We start from the raw sequence: 12,316 nt of genomic DNA on the forward strand, positions 1-12,316 counted from the left end.
AAATAGTATGATTTGTAATTACAATAATCAAATAATTACTTCAGTTTTTTTAAGCTTTAATTTTTTTCTTACTTTAATAATTAAAAATAAACAACTTTTTAATTATAAAGAACTTACCACTTTTTCTGGACATCGATAAAAAATGAATAAAAAATACTATCTGTTTATTATAAAAAAGTTAAACTATAATTTAAATTTCCATATTAACTTTGATATCCTTACATGATACTTCTTAACTTTACAATTCATTAGCTTGTCTAAAGGGAAGGAATTTCAAAATATAAAAAAATGTTCGATATCACGTAAAACTTTTTATTGACTAATTATAATAAGCAACGAGTACAATGGAGAAATACATTCTAGATTAAAGAATATTTTTTACATTTCAAAAAATGTACTAGCTTGTAAAATATACCAAAATTAACTTCATCTTGTTCTAATTTCATAAGTTATCAAAATCTAAACATTTTAAATGCCAATATTTTTTCAATTTAAAACAAGTTATACCAATTTTTTCTAACAATAATTAAATTTGAGCTGAACCAATTATTACCAAACAATTAATTATTCCATTGCAACACCATTCTCCTTGCACAAATACTGCACAATGTGCCTGGGTGTTACCAGTTTTTCAGCTGTTGAGTCCGGTATAAAGTGTCCTGTGTTAATAACACGTATAAAATAAAAATGAAACAGTTATATTACAACTCTTATAAAAATTAAAAAAAAACTTGAGTTTGAAAAAATCATTGTACAAGAAGGTCTGACTAATCTAGGTGATGACTATAAAAAATATTTTTATAGAATATTCATTAAAGTATACAACTTTTATAGGCCAAAAATAGCCTTGTTTTAGCAAGTTATTAAGTATATACTAGCTATTTCTAGAAATTTATTTAGAAACTTATTTAAAACTACAACTACAAAGTCCAATTTTAGGAGCTAAACCATTTTAGACTTTGACTAAGTACTTTGGATACATAAAAATTGAATTATTTGAAAAAATCAAATTTTAATCAAAATTTCTTTAATATTGTTTGAACTAATCTAGCAACTAAAAAAATTGTGTATAATACAACTTTAAAACGAAAAAAATGTAACATTTTATAATAAACTTACTGCTAATAATACACGCTCAATGCTCATATAAGTATTAAAAAAACAAGTACACTAATTAATTATTTTAATTGCGGTATAAATATTTTACAACTAAACAAGAAGTAAAAAACAAATACAAATTAGGTAGATGTTTGTAATAATTACTTCTTAAAAACATATATACTAAATTAAATTTATTTTAATATGTTAAATACAATAAATAAAACAAGATTACAAAAATTTGACACTTATGTTTAATTGCTTATTGTGTATGTATACAAAAATTTTAACAAATTAATAATTGTGTATTTTATTATAAAGCTAGGAACATAAATCTTTTTTAATTTTTTGATACACTAGGACTAGTCAAAACTAACCGAACTCATTTTCTATAGACATGATAACCTCAACATGATCCAAAGAGTCAAGTCCTAAATCAGCAAAAGATGAATCAATTTCCACCTGAAAGCATGTAGTGTTTTCTATTTAGAAATTAAAAACTTATTTAGTACTTAAATTAAAATATAGTTTTTGTAATTTAGTTTGAACTTGTATAGATAAATTATTAGACTAAAGCTTTACTGAGGATCATATGAGATAGAAATATCTCATATACGAAACAGCTGTATAAAACTGTTGTTTATTATATAATTAGATATACTTATATAATATATATATATAATTCATTAACACGATAGTGAATTAACTCTCAAAAGTTTTGGTCAAAGGACCTGGTGTATAAAAAGACCTTTCGTTCATCCAGCTATAGCCCAAATATTTACTTTTGTTATTTTGTGTTATAAAACAAAGAGAGAAAATAGTGTTCTTTAAATTGAAAACTTGTAACTTTATAAAAATAAAATTTATAAGTCGAAAAACATACATTAAATAAGAAAAAATATGATATTTTACTCAGAATAACTTATCAATAAAAAGTCTCTCACATTAACCTGGTACCTTACAAAAACGAGCCTGATCTGTTATTAGGAATAATAGTCCACAATTTATTACCCTGATATGCTAGAGATTTATGCTCATGTCTATTACAGCTTAATAAGCAATAGTTTATTTGAAAAAATACTGTTTAATAGTTGTGAACTTTATGTATATTTTAAAAATAGCATTTAAATAAACATAAAACGAAATAAAATAAATATAAAATTGATACAAAATGTTTAAAATTCAACCTTAATCTACATTAAAGTCAAAAGTAATGAAGTACACTAGTAACTGGTTAAATATAAACATCTAGAAGTCAGTAACACAGTATTACAATTTACTTTATTCTATTTAAAAAGGTAACATTTTATCAATTAAATCAAAATAAAATAATATGAATAGTTTACTAAAGCAACGTAAAAGTACTAATTTTAAGCCTTATTTGTCATAGCCAGAAAGATATATTTAATGAGTTTGCATAAAAAGTTATTCTTACAACTTTAAATAAAAATGACCTTATGAGCGGAGTCTTACATATTTTAAATATTTTAATGTATGTAGTTAATTAAGGGCATAGGGGGGGGTAAACACCTTTTTTTGGTTTTTTATCTTATTTTATGTAGTTTTTACTAAGCTACAAGATGCTTTTTACAGATTAAAAAAATTCAAAATATTTTTTGAGATATAGCTGGTCAAAGTCGGAGGCAACAATAGGAACCTTATGGGAGGCGCAAACTAAAACAGCAAAAATAGACTATTTCACTAAAAATCTATCTTCTCCTACGTTTTTTGAGATAACTACCTCAAATTTTCAGGAAATGTTCCTTGATAAATTTAGAAAATTCTGTCGGAACAGATTTTGAAAAAATTAAAAAATAAAAATTTTATAACAAAAATACTAAAAAAAAATTGATTTTTTTGTTTATTTTTTATATAAAATTTTAATTTTTTAATTTTTTCAAATTCTGTTCCGACAGAATTTTCTAAATATTGCAAGGAACATTTCCTGAAAATTTGAGGTAGTTATCTCAAAAAACGTAGGAGGAGATAGATTTTTAGTGATTTCTAGTTATTTGCCGTTTTAGTTTGCGCCTCCCATAAGGTTCCTATTGTTGCCTCCAACTTTGACCGGCTATATCTCAAAAATTATTTTGAATTTTTTAAATCTGTAAAAAGCATCTTGTAGCTTAGTAAAAACTATATAAAATAAGATAAAAAACCAAAAAAGGGTGTTTACCCCCCCTATGCCCTTAAATCAAAAAGTTTTTTTCTTTGGTTGTACTAAAAATAAACAACGTTTTTTTATTGTGAAAAAAATCTCTAATTTATTTGTATAAAAAATTCGAATCTTTTTAAAATTCTAGTTGGAATAATATGGTTTTGATTAGCAAGTTTTCTATATTTTTTTGCTCATTTCTTACAAAATTAAGGCCAAGGAGGAGGGGGTAAACCATGTTTTTTACAAATTGATCTTATTTTATAGAGTTTTTCTAAGCTGCAAAATGCTTTTTATTGTTTTCAAAAATTCGAATTAATTTTTTAGGGGTCAATTTTCTCGGAAATTTTAAAATTCACTAAAAATCTATCTCTTCCTACATTTTTCAAGCAATTTTCTTTAAACTTTCACAGTCTAATCTTTATACAATAACAAAAAATGGTTACTTTGGAATTAAAAAAAAAATTTTGTAAAAATACATTTTTTTTTATTTTTGTGATATATTTACTAAAATTCTAAAGTAAGGTTTTTTCATTTTATTATAAGGAACGTTCCCTAAAAATTTGAAGAAGATTGCTTGAAGAATGAACGAGAAGATAGATTTTTAGTGCATTTTAAAATTTCCGAGAAAATTGACCCTGAATAACTTGCGGTCCATACGTTTATATTGGAAATTTTTTACAAAAATTAAACATTTCAAAAGTAAAATGACGCTTTTGAATTCTATAAAAACTGGCTTGTAGTTTGTAGTTAAAGCTTTCATATAAAAGTCAAAGTTAATTTTTGTAAAAAAAAAATGTTGGACCCCCCTATGGCCTTAATAAACAAAATAAATAAGATTTTATACACAAAACTTATTTTTCAAAATTTATTACCTTCTCAGTTGGGTAAAGCAAGGAAATAATTTTTAACAAACAAGAAAGAGGTTTAGGTTCCAAAATAAAAATATAATTAACAAAATGAAAAACAAAAATTTTTAAACACCATTAACAGGTTAGTACAACAAGTCTAAAATACTTTTAATGATGTAAAGATCTAACTGAGCAAAAATAGATTTACAAAAAAAACTACTTTTATCTATACTATTTAATACTATTAGACGCTATTAGATATAAATTAACTTTGGAAACTTTAAACAAGATGCCAAAAAAATACATACAGGGTTCGTGCGCGAAATTTTTTTCATTTAGCCTGACTGAGACCAATTTAGCCTGACATATTTTCAAAGTAAGGAAAATCCCATTTAAAAGTCATTTTAGGTATTGGGGGGTCTTGATTAGTACTATTGTAATCTCCGACTTCAATCAGCTTTAACTCAAAAATATTTTGCGCTTTAAAAATATGCAAAAAGCAACTCATAGCTTAGTTACAACTCAATAAAATAAGACTAATTTGTGAAAAAAGTGATTGATCCCCCCCTTATGCCCCTTATATAACAAATTCAGTGATAAGTTTTAAAATAAGTGCTATATCTAATCTAATACTAGTGTAAAATTTTAATACATATTACTAAACACAATTGTTCAATTTAAATAAGCACTATAAAATTATTATAACCAGAAGATTTATAATAAAACAACGTGCATTGTCGTGTATTAATAAAATAAGTATTAAAATTCAAACAAATAGCTAAGTTATCGAACTAAACTGTAATGTTTAAACTGTATTTTTTTATGAATTTTTAGAATTATGACGTATACAATGTACTCAAAACAAAATAACAAAGGTTCTTAAAAAAATTTTAAAGATTCAACAAAAGGTTTTAAGCATTTATTTTTACAAATACTGACTGATTTTGTCTTTAAAAACTAAATCTTTATTTAGAAACAAATTCACATCTCAATTTGATCTTAAAGAGATTTCTCAATTATTTTTATCAAAACTTTTTAAGCTTTTAAACTGAGAAAAACTGAGATTCTCAAATTTCTAAATAAAAAACTGATTTAGCCTGACATTTTTCAACTTTTTTCAAATAAACTGATTTAGACTGACTTAGCCTGACGCGCACAAACCCTGACATAAAAGGAAATTTAATATTTTTAAGAAGTTTAAAATGTTAATAAAAACTTATTTATAGTACCGGGTTGCCATTTATTTAATTATTTATAGTTTTTTTCAATTCAAGTTTTTTGTCCACTTTCAGTATAAAAATAAAATCAAGGTAAAAAACTATTTGAAATGGGTAGGTGTCAAATATGCACAAAAGGATACTTTTGCACAAGATGATTTTTTTCAAATAATTAATTTATTTTGATTTTCAATTTTATTTTTTAGCTATACTATCAATGTTACCCACACCCTCGGTCAGTAATTTTTTTCTTCTTCTTCTTTGTTTTTTATTGATTGATTTTTTGTTCATTTCTTTTTTTTTAAGTTATTTTTTCTTTCTTATTGTTATTACTATCACTGTTATCCCTAACCCTTACCCTCGGTCGGTAACTTTTTTTCTTCTTTTTTGTTTATTTTAATTTATTTATTATTAATTTTTTTTTCTTGTACTTTTTTTATTAATATTTTTTTGTATATTTTGTTTTTACTCTCGTGCAAAAATGTCCTTTTGTGCACATTTTACCCTCAGTGCAAAAATGTCCTTAAGCATATTTGACCTGTCGCCATATTTCTAGCTCATCTTGAATAGAACAAAAATATTGAAAAGATGCTGTAATGCTACTTTAAATATGATTTATAGTGAATAAAATTTTAAACAATACAAAAACAAAATTTTGTATGATAGATATTTTGTAATTGACCTAAATTACATTACTTTAATTGTAAAAAGTAGTTTACATGAAATTGTATGTATTTTTAGTGATTTTTTTCAAAATTCCATAAATTTCTTTTTTTGCCTGAATTGTCAATTTCCAGATTTTATGACCACCCTGTAAAATCTTTGTACAACAAAAAGTATTTAAACACATGTTACAAATAACATATTAAATAAATTTGTGCTTTATAATATTGATAAACAATCTAGTCAAATAATTCTTCTATTACTTAAAAAATGTTAAGTAACAAAATTTCTTATATAAGTAAATAGCATAATTTTAAAAGTTAGTCTACAAGGTTGTTTTTATATATTAAAATTACTAAAATTGCCAAGAATTGTTTGTTGAAATAATTTAATTTTTACCTTTTCTTTTTCAAGTTTATCAAAGAGCAAAATACTTTCCATCACCCTGCTAACTACTTGGTCGTATGTAAGATGTTCACTCACTGCATCACTGTAACTACGAACTAGCTGATTTGATGCTAAGCTTACCTGTAGTATTGAGGTTTTTGATACTTTTAGGAATTCTATTTACTATAAATATTTTCAAAATATAACTTGTTATCAATATTTATGATTAAAAAATAGTTATCAAGTTCTATTTAAGTTTATGAAAAAACAAGTTTAAACAAGGTATTTTTTTAGTTTTAGATAACAATTTTTTTTTTCACCTTAGATTTACAACTAAACTAAATAGTTTTTAAATAAAACAGGCTGACTTTTTTGCTTTAATTTAATTATAATTAGAAAAAGTATAAAAAAACTATTAGGAAAAGTACCAAAATATTTTATCAATGTAATACTAGCAAAAAATAACCTTGTTTAAAAAAGCATAACTTTATATTTTGTGTTACACTATAAATAATCATTTTATAAAAGTTTTAAAATTACTACTGTTCATAAAAATAATAACTTGAATAACTTTTTAAAATTAAACTTAAAAAAGTATCAAATACAAATATGATATAGGAAAATTAATCAGCTAGTTTATATCTAAACTCATTTTAAAACCAGTTATTTTACTCCAACAAAAAAAAAACAATTGAAAGAACCAGCTCGAGAAAGCTTAAGGACTTAAAAAATTTACTAGTAAAATATTTATTTCAACTATGATAGCTTTTAAACCAAAGAGTAAAATATGGATAGAAAAGCATCGAATGAAAAAAAAAAAATTGTCAAAAAGTAGAAGGGTTTAAATAAATAGAAACAAAAGTAAAAATATATTTTAATCATTTATAAGTATAACAACTCACTAAATTTTTTTCTTCTCTTTTAGCCAAGCAATTTGACAGTTTCTGCTGAGATGTCATAATACTCCTTTTTGAATGAAGTTTTAAAATAGCTGGCATCAAGCCTCTTTTGTTGCATGAGTTGAGTATATTCTTTAATGAACTAGCCATTGTAAAAGTGTCTTAAAAACTATAAAAAAAATATTCAAAATATACAAGAACCATCATTAATATAGGGTAGAGATTATTTATCTAATAAGCTATAAAAATGCATAATTTTTTATAAATTTGCCTTAATTTATATGCTAAAATTAAAGTATTGTACATTAAAGTATTGTATCTTAATATATAATATGATACTAATTAAAAACCTAAATAAATAGTAAAACTTATAAAAATAAAAATCATCAATAATTATGTATTTCCTATATTTTCAGGTAAAAGACCACCATGATTATATGTAAAAATAAATATTTTAAATTCAGTAGTGTATGTTAACACTATTTAAGATAATGTATACAGTAAGCTAATTAGCATAAGAAACAATAAATTTAGTAATATTTGAGATATCATACTGTATATAAGTTCATGTATATTCCTGTTAAATATATTCATAAAACAAAAAATATTATTATTAGCGGAAAATATAAAGTAAAATTTGAGTTGAGGTGTAATTTATACTGCAATAAAACAATATCATTATCCAGTTAAAAAAATTTTGATTAAATCAATCAGATAAATATAAAGTTGATTTTTCTATAGAACGGCCTAATCATATTTATTCTTGTTTATACTCTTTTTTTAGGCTGATTGCTGGTAGTCTTGTTAACTGGGTATGAGAATAGTTTGATTAGTTTGGCTATTAGTTTGTATCTTATACCTTAAGTTTAGTAGTATAGTTTTATTTTCAATAACAGTGTATTTCAATGAATGGGTGTGGTTATTATTTTATTTTACTTAAATCAAAATGTTATATCTATTACAGGTGATGAAGAACCTGTGTAAAAGTTTGAGAACATCACAGAGTTTGTTTTTACTTAGTTTTTTTTATGTGTGCTTTTAATTAATTATTTTTATTTATAAAATTTATCAATTATATTTTTAGGTTGTACCACCACATGTGTTGTACCACCACATGATTTATTTAGTTATAACAGATTATTTGATCAAAAATATAAAAATTATTTATAATTAAATTATGGAAAAATAATGTATACATTAAATCAATCTTACAATACATAAGAGTAATAATAATAGTAATAATAAAAATAAATACAGTCTACTAATGTTCAGTCAAACCTAAAAAACACTTAGAAACAAATATTACAGAGTTTCAGCTCTTTGAGTCAAACAATTTGTCCTGAGTTTGTCCTAATCTGTTTCTTAGTCATTAAAAAATTTATAAACTTTTTAAAATAATTAAAAATCAAGTTGTTTAACAAAATTGGTTTAAAAATCACAAAATATTGATACTAAATGTAATCTAAAATATAGAAAAAAACTATCATGAAATTTTGAGTAATCTTAAAACTATACTGAGTTTCGTATAAAATAATAAAACTATTTTGATTCAGCTAGACTTTAAAAAACAAAATCAAAATATCCTGAGTTATACTGAGTCAATCTAAGATAAAAAAAAATTCAAAATATCCCAAGCTATCCTCAGTGTATGGAAACCATACATAAACCTATTGATAACAAATATCTAGCAAAATAAAGAACTCAAATATGTTTAATCATTTAACCACTTTTTCATTGAAGATGAAACCACACTATTAACTTTTGGATTTAAGAATAAAACAACAACTCAGACTAATTCAGCTGTGATAAACGCAGTCAATAAGACCATTAGCAAAAGGACCAAAGAAAAAAAAGGAGTACAAAAATTACTACCAATTAAACTTGTTCAACTAACAGTTTATAAAAAAAATATTCTTAACGTTTTTTTGAATATTTTTTAAGGATTACACCTTCAGTCCAGATTGAAATGCTTCAAGATAGTTCTGGTATTTTAAGTTCCTGGCCATTTCCTCCTATCCTATACTTCACAGCCAAGATAGTATAGTGATAGACGACCTGAAGGCTCATTATACAAACTAAGTATATAATGCTACAATAGAATTAAGACTTATAATAAAGACTATTTACTCTAAGAAACAATAGTTTGTCTACAAAAATCTTGTTAATTATTATGTATTGATTAATGTCAGTAAAGTATGGCTTAAAAGTAACTGGTGATATATATATTTTTTTTAATAAGATTATTCAAGAAACTATCCTAAGGCATTTTTTTTTCTCTTCATCAGCAACTCCAGAATATCTAGTGTAAGTTTCAAATGATGGCCTTATGCCCCTTCCCCTTGCAGCTTATGCCCCTAGCTTTCTAAAACTACCTACTTTGGGGAGCCCTGATCTATATAAGTTTGAAAACTTTCTTACAATATCTAGTGTAAGTTGGGAAACTTCCCTTATGATGCATAGGACTTTTTTTTTGCTCTTCACCTTCAACTCTAGAATATCAAAGGTAATTTTAAAATTTTCTGTAATATCTAGTGTAAGTTTCAAAACTATCCTAAATCAACAAAGACTTTTTTGTTCTTAAAATCAACTCTAGGTTACCTAGTGTAAGTAGCAAAACTTAGCCTTATGGCCTCCTAAATTCTTGAAATGGTACCTAAGGGGGCCATCTGACCCACTTTGGGAAACCCTGTAATACACCTTATACTTTGTTTATAAGTCTAAAAGTATTAATATTTTTACCTCTGCTTGCCCTACTTCAACATAGCAAACAATACCCAACAGGACTCATTGAACATAAATGAAAATTATAGTAAAAACTGTTTAACATAAAATACCTATTGTTTTTGAAAATTTAATTATAAATTATCTATATGTCCTGTACAAGACGTTAAAAGGTATTCGTTGTGTGCAACTCGATGACCAAAAGGTTCTTTGTGCACCAGGTCCTAGGACCAAATATTTTGAGTGTCTTTACTTTGTCACTTAATAAACAATTGTATATGTTTTGATTAATTTAGATTACTTAATATTGTTATACCAAAATACTAATAACAATTCATCACCAAATTTTATTGGTCAATTACCTATCTAGAAATCTAAAACTATGCTTTTATAAAAACGAGATTTAAAGGAATGAAATAGCATGTGTTTTGTTTTGTCAATATTTAGTTTAAGCCTGTTAACCATTTTGACAAATTATCTATTGCAGAAACTAAAAACAAAATATAAACACTCACAACTTTTACTTTGATAGTGAAAGTAGTTACAGATTTTAATATATAAAAAAATTCGTTTCTTTCAAAAGGTTTGTTTAACCTTTCATTTTATTGTCTGTAATAGTAACTTTTTTTTCATTACAACTTTCTTTGACATTCTGTTTGCATGTTGTATTAGTTTCTGTTTGAAAAAATGTACTTTTTGAAGTTGGGTTTTACTCTTTAGAAGCTATAATATAACTTATCTTAATACTTTTCTATAACTATAGTTTATTGAACGACGAAAAAGCGCTTAAAAGTTTGTTCTAGGATGTACATAAAAATTTTCGGTTATTGATTCATATTGCACTCCATGAATAGAGTTAAAGTCTTGTCCAGGGCATGTTGCTATCTTTATTTATTATAAAATATTTCTATATATCTAAGCATTACATATGGTAACAATTTAGACTAAATTTAAGTTCGCTTAATAAAAGAGATTATAAGCGTTATAAACTAAATAGATTTCTAACTTAACTTGAACTATCTTTATATTAGATATTTTTATGAAAATCAACTAAAGTTTTTTATTTAAAAATTGATTCATTTTCTAATATTCAAGCCTATCAAAACTGTACCAACCAACTATTTTAAGAACTACTGTATTGAGGCCGTAGGTAGAGGTCTAAATATAGGTCTTTGATATTGTAGTAGTTTAACGTTGTTAGATCGAAACACGTTAGTCGACAGATTAAAAAATCTTTAAACTATTTTTTTAGTTAGCTTAATTTAATTATGTTAATAAACTTGTTAAAATCAATTACTGTAGTTAAGTATAAAAATATTGAACTAAAAGATTCGAAATCTCATTTAGAGTGTGTTTTAGTTATACATATTTATTATAGAAAAAAGTTAATTTAAACAAAATGCATACACTTTTTTAAATTATTAAAAAAAAAATTATTTATGAAGGAATTGACGCAATTAAACTATTCACAACTGTATCTTTAATAAATTTTAGTGTTAACTTGAGACACTAATTTGGGCTCATTTTATCATTTAAAGGATGCAAAATTTTGTTTTTTTAGCTAAAATAAGATATCAAAGTTTTTTCGACTCCACCCTCAAACTTAAGTTCAATAAGACAATACTAATTTTTTTCTGCAAAGAATAAAACGAAGGTTTCTCGCAACTATTTCTACTTAAAAAGTTCTAATAATAACTGAAGCGATTGAATATTGTCTCATAAACTTATATTTACACTCATGCGGCGAAGTTTATTGATTAAATATAATTACTTTAGTAAAACCACAAATTTTAACAAATCAAGCACTTTTGGTAGTCATAAAGATTATTTTGATAACAAAATTTCTTCAAAATTTGATGTTTCAAAAGTTCATTTTTACGACTATACTTAATATCCTTTTTCCAGTCGATTAGATGAAAAAAAAACGATTAAAGAAAACTTTTAATTTGAAACAATAAAAACACTGGCAGCTTTGATAAGTTTCTACAAATTATATTATTTCTTTATGAAATTACAATACGTTTATTTTCATTAAAATTAGTAAATACATAAATTTTTTTCTAAGCATGTTTCAATTTGCTTTACCATGTTAAACTTTAATAAGTCAATGCCCTAATTTGCAGATCCAAATAATCAATAATCAAAACTAATAAATAAATGAACTAACTTAGACATTTTTTTGACGAGTAAGTTGTTGTAAAATAATTGTTTTTGGTACTAAGCTTTATTAAAGTTTACATTTTGGTATACTAACAACTCCTACCCATTTAAAAAAAACGTTGTTTTTTTTTTAATTATCACTTTTACCCCTAATCCTTGGTGGGT

General features: G+C 24.4%; 1 protein-coding gene across 1 annotated transcript; it reads right to left on the reverse strand.

Moving 5' to 3' along the window:
* Positions 1-298: 298 nt before the first annotated feature.
* On the reverse strand, positions 299-7,435 carry LOC145840887 (acyl carrier protein-like). Its single transcript, XM_082948233.1, has 4 exons — positions 7,274-7,435; positions 6,384-6,512; positions 1,476-1,560; positions 299-659 (listed from the first exon to the last, which is right to left on the reverse strand). The coding sequence occupies exons 1-4, from the start codon at positions 7,418-7,420 to the stop codon at positions 565-567; spliced, it is 456 nt and encodes a 151-aa protein (XP_082804359.1). The 5' UTR covers positions 7,421-7,435; the 3' UTR covers positions 299-564.
* Positions 7,436-12,316: the final 4,881 nt, after the last annotated feature.

Source organism: Thalia democratica, chromosome 7 (assembly GCF_965202585.1).
Source record: "Thalia democratica chromosome 7, ktThaDemo2.hap1.1, whole genome shotgun sequence".
Taxonomy (NCBI): Eukaryota; Metazoa; Chordata; class Thaliacea; order Salpida; family Salpidae; genus Thalia; species Thalia democratica.